The 18,098-nt window shown below is 41.7% G+C and overlaps 1 protein-coding gene across 1 annotated transcript in view; it reads right to left on the bottom strand.

Moving 5' to 3' along the window:
- Positions 1–5,630: 5,630 nt before the first annotated feature.
- Positions 5,631–18,098, bottom strand: part of usp24 (ubiquitin specific peptidase 24) — a 221,375-nt gene continuing 208,907 nt past the window's right edge. Inside the window, 4 exon segments of the mRNA XM_085983153.1 lie at positions 5,631–13,977; positions 15,378–15,488; positions 16,619–16,705; positions 17,178–17,253. Coding sequence (XP_085839279.1) covers positions 13,915–13,977; positions 15,378–15,488; positions 16,619–16,705; positions 17,178–17,253 — 337 coding nt within the window. The 3' untranslated portion in view covers positions 5,631–13,914.

Genomic DNA, 18,098 nt, shown 5'->3' with positions numbered 1-18,098 from the left:
GAAAGAAGAGATATTCAAGGTGAGATGAGATGGTAATAGGACAGGTAAAGAAACAAACAATGGCTCTAGATGAAGTGTGAAGTGCGCTGGCAGAATGAAAGCTGCCATGTGGGAGAGAGAAAAAAAGGAAAAAGGCACAAACCAAAATATTAGGGGCCGAGGTTATGATCTGAAATTGCTAAACTCGATATTGAGTCCGGAAGGCTGTAAAGTGCCTAATTGGAAGATGAGGTGCTGCTGGAATTTTTTGAGGATGTAACTGGTAAAATAGATAAGGGAGAACCAGTGGATGTGGTATATTTGGACTTTCAGAAGGCCTTTCGATAAGGTCCCGCATAAGAGATTAGCGTGTAAAGTTAAGGCACATGGGATTAGGGGTTAAGGTATTGACTTGGATAGAGAACTGGTTGGCAGACAGAAAGCAAAGAGTTGGAATAAACAGGTCTTTTTCCAAGCGGCAGGCAGTGACTAGTGGGGTACTGCAGGGATCAGTCCTTGGACCCCAACTATTCACAATATATATTAATGATCTAGACAAGGGAACTAGATGTAATATCTCCAAATTTGCAGACAACACAAAGCTGGGTGGGCGTGTGTGCTGTGAGGAGGATACCGAGAAACTCCAGGATGATTTGGACAGGTTGGGTGATTGGGCAGAAGCATGGCAGATGCAATATAACGTGGATAAATGTGAGGTTATCCACTTTGGTGGCAAAAACAGGAAGGCAGATTATCTGAATGGCAATAGATTGGGAGAAGGAGAAGTGCAACGAGACCTGGGTGTCCTTGTGCACCAGTCGCTGAAGGTAAGCATGCAGGTGCAGCAGGCGGTTAAGAAGGCAAATGGTATGTTGGGCTTCGTAGCGAGAGGGTTTGAGTACAGGAACAAGGATGTCTTGCTGCAGTTGTACAGGGCCTTGGTGAGGCCACATCTTGAGTATTGTGTGCAGTTTTGGTCACCTTATCTGAGGAAGGATGTTCTTGCCATGGAAGGAGTTCAGCGAAGATTCACCAGGCTGATACCTGGGATGGCAGGAATGACGTATGGGGAGAGATTGGGTCGATTGGGCTTGTACTCGCTGGGGTTTAGATGAATGAGAGGGGATCTCATTGAAACTTATAAAATTCTGATAGGACTGGACAGACTAGATGCGGGACAGACTAGGTGCAGGAAGGATGTTCCTGGTGGTCAGGGAGTCCAGAACTGGGGGGTCACAGTCTGATAAGGGGTAAGCCATTTAGGACAGACATGAGGAGGAATTTCTTCACCCAGAGAGTGGTGAACCTGTGGAATTCTCCACCACAGAAGGCAGTAGAGGCCAATTCATTAAATATATTCAAGGCGTGGGATATATTTCTTAAGGCTAAAGGGATCAAGGGGAGAAAGCGGGGACTGGGTACTGAATTTGGATGATCAGCCATGATCATATTGAATGGTGGAGCAGGCTCGAGAGGCCAAATGGCCTACTCCTGCTCCTACCTTCTATGTTCCTCGAGTTTACGGTGAGCTTCCGTGGAACAATGCAAGAGGCCGCAGATGGTGAGGTCTGAGTGGGAATGGAACGGTGAATTGAAATGACAGGCGACCGGAAGCTCGGGGTCACCCAATCTGCATTTGGTCTCCCCAGTGTAGAGGAGACCACATAGTGAGCAGTGAACACAGTATACTAGATTGCAAGAAGTACAAGTAAATCGCTGTTTCACCTGGAAGGGGTGTTTGGGGCCCTGGACAGTGGGAAGGGTGGAGGTATATGGGCATCGCAAGCTTCATCAACTCTTGAACACCAACGCCCCTCCAGAACCTTCTTCCCCTCACTTTCCTCTGACCCCCTTCTCCCAATCTCACCCCCTGCCGCGTTTTCACTATCCCCTCTGACCTTCCCCTCTCTGACCCCGGTCAGTCCTCAGCAAAGACCCGAGCTTGATCCCCTTACGCCCCCACCTCAATGAATTTCGAGCTCAGCACGATGCTGAGCTCTTTTTCCGAGTCTTTCCCTCCCCACGGCTGACCCTTTTTCCCACTTTCAGAATTCTCATTCTACCGGGACCCCTCCCTCTGGCCTCTTACCCTCTAGATCTTTTCATTGCTAACTGCCGCCGTGATATTGGCTGTCTCCATTTCTCTGCTCCCCTCACTCCAACCTACCTCCCTCTGAACTTGCAGCACTCCATTCGCTCAGGTCCAACCCCGACATTGTCATTAAACCTGCTGATAAGGGTGGTGGTGTTGTTGTTTGGTGAACCGACCTCTACCTAGTGGAAGCTGAACGCCAACTCTCCGACACCTCCTACCTCCACCTGGACCATGACCCCACTGCCGAACATCAAACCACCGTTTCCAAGACTGTCACTGACCTCATCTCCTCTGGAGATCTTCTCCCCACGGCCACCAACCTCAGTTCCTCAACCCCGCTTCTACCTCCTTCCCAAGATCCACAAACAGGACTGCTCTGGTAGACCCATCGTTTCAGCCTGTTCTTGCCCCACCGAACTTCTCTTTTCCTATCTCGACTCTATTTTTTCTCCCCTTGTCCAGTCTCTTCTCACCTACATCCACGACTCTTCTGACGCCCTCCGCCACTTTAAGTTTCCAGTTCCCAACTGCCTCCTTTTCACCATGGACGTACAATCCCTCTACACCTCCATCCCCCACCAGGATGGCCTGAGGGCGCTCCGCTTCTTCCTTGAACAGAGGCCCGACCAGTCCCCATCCACCACCACCCTCTCCGCCTGGCTGAACTTGTTCTCACATTGAACAACTTCGCCTTTGACTCCACTCATTTCCTCCAAATTAAAGGTGTTGCTATGGATACCCACATGGGTCCTAGCTATGCCTGCCTTTTCGTGGGATATGTGGAACACTCTTTGTCCCAGTCCTACTCGGGTCCCCTCCCTCACCTTTTTCCGGTAAATTGATGACTATCGGTGCGGTTTCCTGCTCTCGCCCTGAACTAGACAATTTCATTCACTTTGCCTCCAATTTCCACCCTTCCCTCACCTTCACATTGTCCATCTCCAACTCTTCCCTTCCTCGACTTCTCAGTCTCCATTTCTGGGGATAGGTTATTGACCAACATTCACTACAAGCTCACTGACTCCCACAGCTACCTGGACTACACTTCCTCCCACCCCGCCTTATGCAAGGACTCTATTCCATTCTCCCAGTTCCTCCGTCTCCGCCGCATCTGCTCCAACGATGCCACCTTCAAACTAGTGCTTCCGACATGTCTTCTTTTTTCCTCAACCGAGGATGCCCCTCTACCGTGGTTGACACGGCCCTCGACCGGGTCTGTTCCATCTCCCGCACTTCTGCCCTCACCCCTGCCCTTCCCTCCTGGAACCACGATAGGGTTCCCCTTGTCCTCACCTTTCACCCCACCAGCCTCCACATTCAACGGATCATCGTCCACCATTTCCACCACCTCCAACGTGATCCCATCACCAAATGCATCTTCCCCTCCCCTTTCAGCATTCCGTAGGGACCACTCCCTCCAAGACACCCTAGTCCACTCCTCTATCACCCCCAGCACCCCTTCCCGCACAAGCGCAGGAGATACAATACCTGCCCATATACCTCCCCCCTTCCCACTGTCCATGGCCCCAAACACCCCTTTCCAGGTGAAACAGCGAGTTACTTGTACTTTTTGCAATCTAGTATATTATATTCACTGCTCACGCTGTGGTCTCCTCCACATTGGGGAGACCAAACGCAGATTGGGTGACCGCTTTGCAGAACACCTCCGTTCAGTCCGTAAGGGTGACCCCAAGCTTCCAGCCGTCTGTCATTTCAATTCACTGTTCCATTCCCACTCAGACCTCAGCGTCTGCAGCCTCTTGTATTGTTCCACGGAAGCTCAACGTAAGCTCGAGGAACAGCACCTCATCTTCCGATTAGGCACTTTACAGCCTTCCGGACTCTCTATCGAGTTCAACAATTTCAGATCATAACCTCGGCCCCTATTATATTTTTATACACACTTTTGGTTTGTGCCTTTTCTGCTTTTTTTCTCTCCCACATGGCAGCTGTCTTTCACTCTGCCAGCACATTTCACACTTCATCTAGAGCCAGTTTGTTTCACCTGTCCTATTACCATCTCGTCTCACCTTGAATATCTCTTCTTTCCTCCCCTCCCTCATTTCCCAGCCCCCAAACTGCCTTTTAATCTGTTTCATTTCCTGCCTTTTTTCCTCAGTTCTGAAGGGTTTCGACCTGAAACGTTGACTGTATTTCTCTCTCCACGGATGTTGCCTGGCCTGCTGAGTTTTTCCAGCGTCTTGTTATTACCAAAAAAAATTAAATGTTCATTTATCTCAATGCTGTTTGAGAGACCTTGCTCTTTGCAAAAATATTTGCTTACACAACAGTAACTACACTCCAAAAGTAAATTAATTGGCCGTAAAGCATGTTGGGATGTCCTGAGGATGTGAAAGGTGCTATATAAATACAAGTTCCTTCTTCTGTGTCAAAGCAGTTGGGCTTTGCTTTTTTTTTTTTTAAAAAAAGCACGTCTATAAACAACTTGCACTTATAGTACTTTTAATGTAGGGAAAAAATCAGAGGTGTAAGGAAAAATGAACAGCGAGCCAAAGGAGCTTTCAGGACAGTTGTCCAAAAGTTTGGTCAGAGGTGGGCTTTAAGGAGGGTCTGAAAGGAGAGAGAGATGGAAGGTTTTATGGAGGGAATTCCAGTGCATAGGGCCTTGGCAGCTGAGGGCACCGCCGCCTACGGTAGGGCAATGGGATGGGGGGGATTCACAAGAGGCCTGAATTAGTTGACCAGTTTTCTTTTGGTGGGGAGGGGCTTTTAAAATCATAATCCAAGACCAAATAATGTGCAGGACAATCAGTTTGTTTAAAATGTTTAATATGGCTGGAGGAGGTTAGAGAGATAGGGAGAGGCAAGGCTGTTATGGATTTCAAAACTAGGATGGTAATATTAAATTGAGGCATTGGAGAGAGTGGACAACTCGAGGGTGATTCCTTTAGTCACTTTTCTTTCCATCACGAGTGGAATATTCCCCTTCAGATGACTAATAATATTTTGTTAAAAAGTTGGCTAAAGAGCCATACTAAAGGAGCACCAATTTAGGAGAGCTGCGAGCTAGAATGCCCTTTCCCTGCTGCCCAACCAGATGCTGGCAAAACGGTCCTGGCTGCTGGCTAAATTTAAACAGTAATGTTTGGTATACGTGAGGGATGCTTGTATAGCTGCCTTACCGATACCATCAACTGTAGGAAGTCTGACTGAGATGTCCAAGAATTAGCTATCAAACAATTAGAAAGGCTTTTTACCTTTATATTTATGTATAATGAGAAAAGTAATACAATTGAGAATGCATTCTATTATCTGTTTTGCAATACAGTGCTTTGTCAGAGTTATCCAAGGTTTTCTTTTCATTTGATACAAAGAACTGACAGGACTTCCTAAAGTCAAGTTTGGTGAAGATCAGCACTGAGCACATTTACAAAGCAAAAGGTATGATTCTTCTCCAGGTTAAGAGGATCCATGTCATTTTAATTTCAGGAGTTCCTGTTTTATAGGGTCTTAGCCATTCTTGCTTACACTGTATAACAAGCATTGCTGCTTGAAACTTTGCACATTAAAACCAATACGTAAGGTGACACTCCACTTTTTAAAATCATTTTATTTTATTAAGTTACTTTCCATACCTTTTCTTTTTAAAAAGGAAGATTGACATTACAGCATACAAACATTCCCTGGGCAATACAGAATTTAACTGCCAACACATGGACAATGCACCATTACTTGTCTCGCATTGGCATTGATTTAATAAAGGACAAAGCCTTGTTGGCTGCACTTTTTGCCTCTTAGGTTAAAGAACAAATTCAATTGCCCCCCCTCCCCCACAAAACACATAGGCTATTCATCCACAAATAGCAGTGTGCCTTTAAGAGTTATCTCCTTTATGGACCAAGACCCATAACCTAGCAGATACTGGTCAAACATGCAATCTACATCACATGGACTGGAATTTCTTTCTCCTCCTCCTCTGCCAATTTCAGAGTCTACGGGGATATTCCACTCGTTTTTTTTTTTTTTATGTATGGTTAAAGAGTTAAACATTCTGCAGAACACCAAACACACCTTTCACAGAGTCAGGTCATTACTGAGAGGCAGCCGTGAGGGAGTGTACACTGACCATAGGGAAAAAAAAAATTAAATCAAAAGGGGTCTTCACAATGACCAGTATTTGGTTTTTTTTCCTCCACAAAATATTTTGAAGGCAAATATACAACTGAAGTATATCACGTCCAAATTAAACACTTCAATGCTCACTTTTCTGAAACATGTTTTCTCAAGTGAGGTTCAACCCTCTGAACGAGAACTGTATCTTAAATGGCACACCTGTTTTCCTGGCAATGATGGGAATCTAAATGTGATTTTTTTCTTGGATAACAATAAATGTTTTCTCCCAAACAGCAAATATAGCCACATGGAAGAGCAATGGCACTGGTAAGCGTACAGTTCTTAAAATTATAACTGTCAGAGGAATACAGTTCTCCTTTAATAAGAGACTGCAACATACTTATCGTCCTCTCAAATGATTAACATGGTTACAATTAAAAAAAAACTTTATAGTGTCATTAATGTGTTCACAAAAATCAAAAATATTTTTAAGTGGCCATTAAATCAAAACTATGGGGTGTCTTCCCTTAAAAGGAATATTTTACCCAGGATTTCCAATAAAGACAGATTAAGTACTGCTACTCGAGGCTCTGTAGGACCTGAAAAAAACCCTACCACTGCACTTAGCATAGCCCTTCTCTATTTCATGAATCCACTATTTTGTCCATCTTTTGTCTACCCTGGAGGCAACCAAATTGTGATTGATGACCATTTCAACTGCAAATTAGGCACTGTTACACCAAGCACGTCACCATTTGCCCCTTCCCACCATAGTTGTATCCCAAAAAGTGGCTTGGAAAGATGATTTAATTTTCATTTTGCTACAGTGAGTTACAATGCTAAATTAAGGTCAAATTTAGCTTCCAATAGCTGGGATGGTGACTAGCGCCTGGGAATCCATTTATGAGGGAATGTTGCTTTTAGTTGAGGGATATCACATCTGCAATCAGTGGTGCATGGCAACATAACCCTTTGAGTACTATTTACAGCTTTTTAGCAAAATAAGACTAACAATTTTACTTTAAAATTTATTTCAAAAACACTCTCAATAACTCAATGGTTCCATCCATTTCTCAAGTGTTACTTTATATTACATATACATGACATCACATTCACACGCTGAGGTGAGGGGGTAACCCCACACTCCTGCAAGTCACAATACTGTGTCACAGCATTAACTTTCCTCAAAGCTAGTTCTTGCTTTATCTTCCTGACAATGACAGTACAACAGTAATCATCAGGATTGCTTTATTATACTAGAATAAAAAGAAAAGAACATACTGAACTCCTTGAAACTATTAACTGAAAGCAGGTTGGAAAAGAATACTTGCAATCTTGTGGCCTGCGGAAGGGGACCGGAAAGAAGAGTGCTTTGTGAGGGTGTAAAAGAAATCATAGCCTACGCATGATGTAAAAATTCATTAGAAGAGGTTTTGTTTGCAGACACTGACATGAAAAAAAAATAAAACAATTTAAAAGTCCAGTACTCAAAGGGTTAAAAGCTGCAACTATATTCTCTCTGAGCCATCTTCAATCAATTGGAGAGGAGCTATACAGGGCTGGAAGAGAAATCCAACTCCCATGGGAGTTGGTAAGATACAAAGGATCATCTTCCCTAACAAAAAAGCAGCCAAGTGTTGATCTTGGCTTACTAGCATCCCAAACTTTGTTACCTTACTTCAAGATCCCAAAAACCTCATTCCAACCCTTTCTCTGCCCATTAGACATCTGCATCAATTGGGAGAAGTGGTAACAGAGTGTCATTTGTTTTGTGATGACAGACCAACCTCATGTTTTTATTTGTTAGAATATTCTGTGTACTGCCCAGATAGGTTATTTAATTTATCTCCGCTAAGATTTGTTCTAGTTAAAAAATAGCTTCGCTGGAACCAGTCATATTTGATCTCAGCTGGATAAGACCCAATTGGATGATGTATTAGCAGCTCAACCCACAGCTGTCTGCCACTAAGGTGAGTAGGAATCAGCATCCTTTTGACTAGAGACTCAGTTTTCAAACTCTAGCATCCACAAGTGAGGAAGCTGCCACACTCTGCTCATCTAATGGCAGGCAGACTAACTGGAGATATCCAAGCAGGTCTACACAATGGCTGCTTTGAACTGGAACAAATGTCCTTTAGGAGAATTAAAAAAATAAAATAAACGCCATCTTTGTGTTGGGAACTAAGGGGGAAGAATTTCACATTGTGACGTCTACCCTTCAGTAATGAGTTTGTCTGTTCTGGCGGTTGACTCCTTTAATGTGCTAGACCTTGTACCTCAGTTTGGTTGAAGCAGTATTACCAAAATTATTTTGACAATGTATTACAGAAAAGTTGATTGACCACTATATATGTCATTTTAAAGAAGTGGAAGGAAAACATTAAATTGGTTGACAAAAGTGCTACATATTACATCTGTTCAGTTAGTTTTTGTTGGCTGATTTTTGGAAAATATACAAACCAACATTAAAGCAGTGCTAGAAATGTCTAAAGACTCTGGGCTACAGGGGTCAGACTATTGGAACCTAGACTACATCATTAAGTACAGCTACTGTAATCGTAGCCCAACTTGGCACCTCTACCCAAAATACAACTTCACAGGCTTGGGTATGGTGTTTGGAGATGGAGCAAAGGGAATGCAGCAAGAACTGAACTCAGGCATTCCTCCTGCAAGAGAGGGAACAAATCTCTGCCACTCTTGTTTACTTCCCAGTGGCTACTTCAAAGAGCAACATTATGAGGAAGTCTGGTGGTAGGTAACTTTGCTGAGCTCATGGGCATGAATCAATGGGAAGGGGGCATGAATCAATGGGAAGGGGGAAAGAGAAGATTGATTGCTGTTGGAACTTACTTGTTGGGTTAAACTACCCAAAATCCAGTCATGAGTACCTAACAAGAAAAATGCCATGCCCAGGACTGAGTAATGGAATAGGTTAAAACACTGTTCACCTCTGTGACCTGGATTAAAATCCAGCTCCAATGCAGGAGATTAAAAATCTTCCCTCCTTGTTGGCTGCAAGAGTTGCTCATAATTTGGTTTTAATTGGCACGCTTACTCAGAGAGGCCTGATTTGGAAAGTAGAAATGTCATACTGGTGCTGTAAGAGGCGCTTTTCTGAGACTGGGGGTAAGGCACATAGTTTGGGGCACAGCAGAGGGATCTTAACTCTGCATCTGGCCTAAGCTACCTGACAGGAGTGTGCCTAATGGTGATACTGCATACCAAAAGTGGACAAATTGTTTCCCAGCAACATCATCCCTCACTTTCATAAGCACGAAAAAAGGAAAATAAGAAGTGGGCATGAGAACACTAGTAACTTTTAACTAGTCTCACATTATGCCCGCTTTAGCGATAAATGATCAAATTATAGCAGAATATATCTGGTATCTACCCCATCGCCACTGACTTACTCATTTGAAGCACATACTGCAAAATAATTTTAACTTGTTGATGAGCGTGCAACTTTCAACATTTCTGCTCCTTGGCAGCAGGATTGTTGAAGTGGATGCTGGGGATTTGCAATTAATGCCACTGTGCAGCTCCTCCAGGTACACTGTTGATGAACATTTAAAAAGACAGCCAGGCTAGCACCTAACCAGCCACTACTGTCACTAACTGGTGGCTTTTGTTGTGCCAAAGCTTCATTTTGAGATCCAGCAAAAATAATAAAAAGGCACTTGTGGCCATCTGTGCCTTTGGCTTGGTGGTCCAGAGTGGACAATGTCATCTGATGAAAGCCCTACCCCCAGGATGTGACACTCTTGGTATACTGTGACTGTACAGTAAGGCAGAAGATCAAAGGCCCATTTATTGAAATATTGGCAACAAAAAACCCACACATAAGGACAAAAAAAAAAAAAAAAAATCTCCTGCAACCACCCCCCCCCAAAAAAAAAATCATAAATTGGCACAAAATCGAGGCTAAAAAAGTGACTGTGGGATGCCGACAGCAATTGTGACTTGTGTGTATCTCACTCACCACACAGTCACTCCACTTACGCAATTCAGCCCATGCAATCTCACTGGTTTCCAGTGATTCCCGGGAGGTAATTTACATCATCCTAACTGGATCATTCTGCGGTAGCATTTTGGCAGATTGAATATTCAGCCTACAATTCAGTAATGAGAAGTGATGCTGCAGTTAATCCACAAGTAAGTATTCAGAATTCCAAAAATCTCCAACTACACTGAAAAAACCCAAAAAAATGCTCTTAACCCTTTCACCGGCATAAACCTAAATGTAGGTCAGAATAAAATGCCTCCAGGATGATGCACTTGTATTTAGGTTTATTCTGCTACCTTCATTTTTTTTGCAATTAACGTAAAGGTTCACATTGGTCGGGCGTTTAAACTAACCGTAGCCTGCTTATAATCCAAAATGAATTTGAATAGAGTGGAAGCTAGCCAATAGCAGTCTAAGGTTTAACGGAAATGACCATTTTGATTTAAAAAAAACTGTTCAACATACATTTTAACAAAACAAACTGCACTTTAAAAAAAAAAAAACACCAGAAGCTCATTTTAAACATTATACAAACATCTTTAAAACCCAGCCAGGAAATAGTGCTTTACTATATGAACTATTCCACATTCTCCACAGGCCGGTGAAGGGATTAAAGCAACGTACACTTTAATATTGTTCTAATAATAAAAAAATAAAAAAAGATTTGCTTAAGTAGCAACCCCAGTCTAGCTGCTCACTCCTGGATCCACTCCAGCAGCCAAAGTCATAGCCCCAAATCCAATTTCTGGCAAGTAAAATCTGTTTGGAGAGGAATCATCTTAATGAGTCTACACTGGTCACCATCCTGGAGTTGAAAATCTAGACATTTCAGGCGTAGGTTTGTGTTTACTAGTTGTCTGAATCAAAGTATGGGAGGGTAGAGATGGTCAGAGATGTTACAATGATCAGATGCCCTAGCATTGTAATAATAATTGTAGCAGTGGTTCTACAGCTAATTTAAATGTATATATTTTAAAGTTGATACTGTCACAACTCTAGGCCTGGGAGGTGATCACATACCCTTTCAGGTGGGGGGTGATATGGGATGCTGCAAGATTAACAGAATGGAAGGGTGGGGTGAGGGGGGGTGCAAAACCTCACTCAAAATGCTCTGTAGTTAACATTGTGCCCTGTAAGATTGATTTTTGTTGTTGTTGCATGTGACAATAATTGTAATTACATTTTAAAAGATGAAAAGGTCTGAATATTCTGATTTAATACTTAATTCACCAAATTTTTTTATTGGACAGGATTTTTTTTTTTGTGAGAGTTACAGTTGTATAAATGTTTTCACACAATACTCCGAGTGGACTGTTCTGTTAAAAAAATTCTTTCGTTGCAAACTCTGAATCCTTTTATTCCTTAAAGTGGTTATCAAGTATTAAGTATTAATTAGGTGGCAGCAAGTGGCTGTCTGGTTTCAGACTGATTGGGACTGGGAATTTTAATATTCTTTTGAGAATCACAAGCTCATAATGCATTTTGATGTCCCTTCCTACCCAAGTTTGTGAATTATTAAAATAGCAGATCCAGGATTTTTCTTTATAAATAAATCAACTCGATCTCCACTGGGGTTACTAACTTAAGAGACAACATTCTTCCCTGGGTTAGAAACTGCTGAGAATCTCTTGGTCAAACCTTTATGGGTCAACACATGGTAAATGTAGATTTAAACACTAAACATTACAAAAAACTCTGGACTCAACAGGCATCAATAACCAATTAGAAGCCAAGGAAGAAATTAATAACTTCACAAAATTCAACATTTCCCATTGCAGTTTATCAGAACTCCATCATACTAAAAATGATTTATGTTTCTTTTGTTAATTTGTCAATTTATGCCAAGTTTCTGTTGGTTGTAACGATTATATCAAAGACATTCCACAGATTACTACAAATGTTGTATTGACATTAAGTGATTTGTTTTTCTCCCACTTCCCTCCCAAACCCATATAACTAACACTGACAATATGGCTGGTCCCACCACATACAGACAATTATGTAATGGACAAGTGCACAATACCAATTATATAACTGGTTGTATTATGTCTAATAAACGGTTGATAGTAATTACTCAATAAAACTTTAAATCAATAAACCACAATTGATAACCCTTTAGTGTGGGTGTCACCATATGCATGACATGGGACATACTGGAAATCAGCACCCACCATACTGGAGACCTGTAAAAGTATAAATACATTCTAATAAATAATACTCTGGTACAATGCAGGAGCTCGAAGCACCAGCTTTCTACACCACAGAGTGCCACATGTGTCTGTGCCAGCAATTCCCCACTGCGTGAGCTCAGCTCACCCGCGCCACCACGGGAAGGTGCAAAGTAAGGCTAGTGATTTTCCAGAGAAGGAGGAAAGTGTCAGCTAGGCCAGTCTGCACACAGCTTCCAATAGCTGGGTTTGCAGCATTGAGGAGTGGCCTGGGAGCAGGCCATCCACCTATTTAGCTGCAGATGTTACACCAATGGGAGATAGATAAATATAAATACTTTAAAGGCGTCTCAACCTCAAAAAACAAAAAAGGTCTAGAAAAAGGATACGAGCTATTTCAAGCTTTCAATCTGTTAGGACCATGTCGTGGTTAGAAATTGCTCAATGTCATTTATGTTGTCTAAACCCACTGATTAGATTACTGCCTTGTATTTACATCCAATTATCCAATGCACCCCCCCCCTTCTCCCAAAACTTGTTAGGGTAACCTCAAACTACAAATGACAATGTCATGAATTTATTAGTGTCAGTGAACTTCAGTCAAATAAATATTACACACTTGCCCATTACATATTCTATTTATATCATACGGGTGTCAAAAAGTGATTTTAAAGCAAATTATGACTATTTTAAATACTGAAAGCAGATAAGCTACTTGATGTGACCAGAATAGTTATTGTGACCTTAAAGACAGTATGGATAGTGAAATATCAGTTAATATCACCAACTAAAAATCTATCACTTGTGGTATAAATGCCCATAAAGATTGGACTTTGAGTTCCTCGCAACAAAATATACATTCTTAACATCAACCTCATTGGAAAATGGCTGCCGGTCATATGGATTTAAAAAGAAAAAGAAAGAGTTGCCTTTATTAAAGGATTCATCTAATATTTAATAAAGTGCCAGGTTGTTATTAATTAAGGTTACACAATGAATGCACCCTTGTATTAAGTCAGTACATTCTTGTAAACCTAAACTCCTCTTTGCAAAAACACCTGGGACCTACTAAATATTCCAAGACACAACTGTTGCGGCCTATAGTGAACAGAATTACCAGATGTTCTATTATACAAATAAAATTAAATCTATATAATGTAATACCACACAGGATTTTGTTACTCTGAAAAATCCAAACTCTGGGAACTATTATACACAAATCAATGAGCTCTCCTCTCCCAAGATTGTAGTAAAACCATAATCAAATCCTCCGTAGTTACTACTGAAAGCATTAGATAAAAATTTGTTTTTTTTGTATATTCACAAGCACAACCACTAGTTATCCTTTTCCATACAAAATCTTCAAAGAACAGGAGAGAGACTTGCATCAAGTCTTGAGCTTCAACTGTCAGCAAGATTTGCTTCACAACAGTTTATGAAGGCCTGCTGTCTGCAACCTGGGAGCTTGCACACCTTCCCCAAATCGATTGGTGCCTAAAGCCATCTGGTATGGTGCCCAGTCCTTCAGCGTTAAAAAGGTTAACCGACACCACGCAAAGATGATTTTCTATGCCCAATAGCCGTTCCAGTCATCTTTATGGATCCATGTCGTCAAGGTCACTTTTAGATTCACCAAGCATCATGGGAGACTCCGAGCCCTTGGTTTGAAACAATTATGGAAAAGTGTTAGAGCAACAAGCACATTACCTTAAAGACAGCTTATGACATACAAGAGGAGCGATGATGGAAAAGGAAACCTGGAATATATGCTGTTTCACCATTGAGAACATCAACCTTTTAAGTGCTAGCTGCAAGTGTTAGTTTCTCACATCTGTTTCAATACACTCTATTGTAATTTGAGAAAAAAAACATAAAATACTGGAAATGCATAGCAAGTCAGTCAGTATTTGACAAAGAAAGATAGGTTAACAGTGTTATGATGAAGGGCCTGGCCCAAAATATTAACCTTTCTTTCTCTTCTAGATGTCCTTAGAAGATTCCTTGCACTGAAGCTTTATATTTTGTACTCTATGGGAACTCCCTCATGTGATGACAGAACTCCACTTGTAAATGAATGAGGTAGAAATTTGTTGATTTTACTTTTGGAAGAAACTACTGAACCCTTTTCATCACCCGTAAATAAGTACCGCTTCATTATGCAAATACAATCCTCACAAAGGCATCAATTTGAATAGTTAACTTTTTACCCATATATCAGCAAGTCCTTCTTCTGAGATAGACAATTAGTGAATCTACTGTATCCGTCATTGCACTACACAGTGTCTATGAAAGAGAGAGAGATTTTGGGGGGGGGGGGGGGGGGGGGGCGGTGGCGGCGTTGGGGTGGTGTGCTGGTCACAAGCTACGTACCTCATCAGCTCACATTAAAATGGCAGCCTCGATAGAACAGGAGTGTTTTTCCGTTTCAAATACATTTTTATTTGGCAGATTGCTATAGTTTAGGTTTCCAATATTGGTGATTCCAACACCACAATTAAGAATTAAAAAAAAAAAAGATTTGTAGACAAGTTCTTTGGGTAAAAAATACCTAGAACTAATGAAATTTTGGTTTTCAGTATTTGTATTTTCACTATTGTGTTGAATTGGATGAACAATTTGGTTTACTTGTCATACAGGAAACTTTCGTTTATCTGGAGGTTAAATGTCCGGAAAGCTCTATCTACCAGCAAAATTCAGGAGTCGGTTCAGATAATTTTTTTTCTTTTCGTTGCTTCTTTTCTCCAGTCCTGGCTCTGCAAGCATCTCTGTAGCTAAGCAACAGCTTCAGCTAGACGCTTGCAAGCTGCGCTGACTGTTTTGAAGCTGTTGCTAAGCAACAGGGTTTGTTGCTTCACACTGAGCTCCGTATGTTTTAACATTAGCGCTGGTTTCTACGGCAGTTTTGATCTAATGGCACCAGCTCGGTCCCGTCGGTGCCGGATACCAGAAAGTTTCCTGTATTTACTTATGAGAGCTTTTTTTGCTAAAATTTAATTGCACGACACAGATCTAATGCAATAATCTAATGTCTAATCTCTCAGTAAGGAGTCCTTCTTACCTGTCGGAGAGTTCTATCTCCATTCTCTGTAGCAGGGCTGCCTTCTGACCCATTACTGCTCCCAGATTGTTCTTTCTCATTTAAAAGGGCTGTAGCATAGGCTAATGTATCCTGTAGTAAAGAAAGTATGATCAGTCTCTCTTAGGGTTGCATCTCGTAACTTATGACATTTAACTTTAGGCTTTCCACACTGCCTTTGAATAAAAATATTTTTTTGGTTAAGACTGAATATTAATCTGAAGAAATACAAAGAAAGCAATGGAAGGCGGCCGTTTTATTGCCGTGCGGCAAGACTTGGATTCCTGCCCAAATCCTACCCCCTTCAGAGATTTTCTATTCTCATTGATGTAATCAAGACAGACAGATTGGAGGCCAGTTCCTGCTGTGCAAAGAGAAAGGAAAAAAGAGACAAGGAAAAGCCACCGTGGGCCACTCTCCACATCTCCTCGTAAGTTGTTGTGAAGCCTGGGAGCAGATCATCCATCTTCTCAGATGGAGATAGTAAACTCAGAACATTGCAAGGGGTGGGGGGGATGGAGAGGAGAGAGCAAACAATCAAAATACTTTAAAAGTATCCATTTGGTCTGGTGCTAGCATACTTACCTCCGAGCCAGATGGTTACGAGTTCAAGCTCCAGTCCAGGACTTCAACATCTGACATTTCAGTGCAGTACTAAGGGAGTGCACCAGTCAGATGAGGTATTACATGAAGGCTCCATTCACGGTGGATGCAAAAGATCCCATGGTGCTACTCAAAGGGTCTCAAAGCAGTTCTCCTGACCAACAGGTTAGCCCTCAAATCAACATAATTAAAACAGGTGGTTGGTCATTTATTTGATTGTTGTTTGTGAGAGCTTGCTGTTCATAAATTGGCTATCGTGTTCGCCTACATAACTTCAAAAAATTAATTAACTGAAGTGCTTTGGGATGTCCCGAGGACTTGAAAGGCACTATTTAAATGAAAGTTCTTCCTTTCTTCCTTTCGCGAGTAGTGTCTGGACCAATGACTGAAATCAGAGCCAGGATAAATAATTTTGACACTAGTTTGTTTTGTGATATTTTTCCCCAAAACACATTTCTCTAGTCAAAAGTCAAGGGAAGAAAAAAAGGTTATTCAGATCATTGTTTACCACCACTTCTCTGATAGTAGGGCAGAACCAAAGAAATTGCTACCTTAGACTAATCCGTTTTCCTGTGCCTATCATAGTTGTTGCTATAAGGAGGATGAGGAAGCTGAAATACCTGTGCTGAAATTGTGCGCTGAAATGTCTTTGCTGTTGAAGTTTCGTTTGATATGTTGCTCTGTGGGGTCCAGTAATGTTCAGACATCTAAACAGAGGGAAACAGACAGAAAAAAATAGGCAGTTCAACTATAGAACACACAAACTGCATCAGTCTCAGGGTACAAGACTACCTCCAACAGAGATGACATGTGCCTTTAAGAATTGCTTCAATATTTCAAGGTGCTCCAACATGTAATCCAGCCAAGAATTTCAGAAACTCATCAGATCTTCGGCCAACAGCTTTGAAGAGTCAGGTGACTCTGATCTCACTGGAACATTTGGATTTTGAAAAGAGCATACTTTACCTCCTATGCCTGGTTGTTATAGATCATTTTTTTTGCAGAGGTATTATTGAAAATAATTTGTGGCTTTGAAGCCAGTTTTGCAGTTAAGTATGGTTTACACAATCTGCTTCACACTAGTGTGGCCACAAAATTAGTTTTATATAGAGTTCGAAAAAGCGTTGGTAAATTACAAGTGGTCTCAAAGGGGATAACTACATTGCTACCAGTCCTTACCTTCTTCTGTAACCATTGCACAGCCCAGCTCCAGTGATGAGGATGTTCCCGAAAGTAATCCTTAGCAGCTGTACATCTATTGAAGGGGGAAGTAAATGCTTATTACTTTCACATTTTTTGGAAGGTGGAAAGAGTAAGGAGGAGAAACATTAAAAAAAAACTGGATAGCCAAACAAGATGATGCATGTTGCCCTATGGGACCCAAGTCTAAACCTGAATCCAGCAGAATGATGATTCAAGCCCTCTCTGGCAAGGGTGAAGAACTCTCATTCCAGTTCTTAGTCGCTGAAAACTTAGCAAGAAAATAGCCATCACTTAGCACTTGCAAAAGAATCCCATCAGAGAAGAAATAACAGCTAGAGGGGAAATGGAAATGGCAGTGGAAGTAGGATACTTTGATCAAAGCACATTGTTTGGCCAGTGCAGAGAGCAATTCTATTAGCTACTGTTCTACATGAACATGAAGGATCTCACACTGGTGAAAAGTTCTATTTTACAGAATGGATCTCCCTCATTTGAATAAATATTTTTCACTTAACAGTTGAATTAAGTCACCAAAACAATTTCTGGAGGTCCAAGTTCCTGAGGTGGAGTCAGTGAATTAATCAACGTATCTGAACTGCCAATATATAAACAGAAAGGCAGAAACACACAGCAGGTCAGGCAGCATCTGTGGTGAAAGAAACCGAGTTAGTGTTTCAGGTCGATCAACCCGAAACTTTAACTCTTTCTCCCTCACAGATGCCAAGTGTTTCTAGCATTTCACATTTCCAGCATCTGCATCTGAATTGTTCCCAGATCAACAATATAATTTAGACCATCAGGCCTTTCACTTGATATCATGACCTGGAGTTTCCTCCTTAGGAACAACCCAGAAGTTAGACCCGAAGATGCACCCAATGTCGCGCCCATTTTGCTGAT

This window comes from Somniosus microcephalus, chromosome 3 (genome assembly GCF_052327205.1).
Source record: "Somniosus microcephalus isolate GS21.2 chromosome 3, FLI_Smic_1.0, whole genome shotgun sequence".
Taxonomy (NCBI): domain Eukaryota; kingdom Metazoa; phylum Chordata; class Chondrichthyes; order Squaliformes; family Somniosidae; genus Somniosus; species Somniosus microcephalus.
The sequence above is the reverse complement of the archived record's forward strand: the minus strand, read 5'-3'. Positions and strand labels throughout refer to the sequence as shown.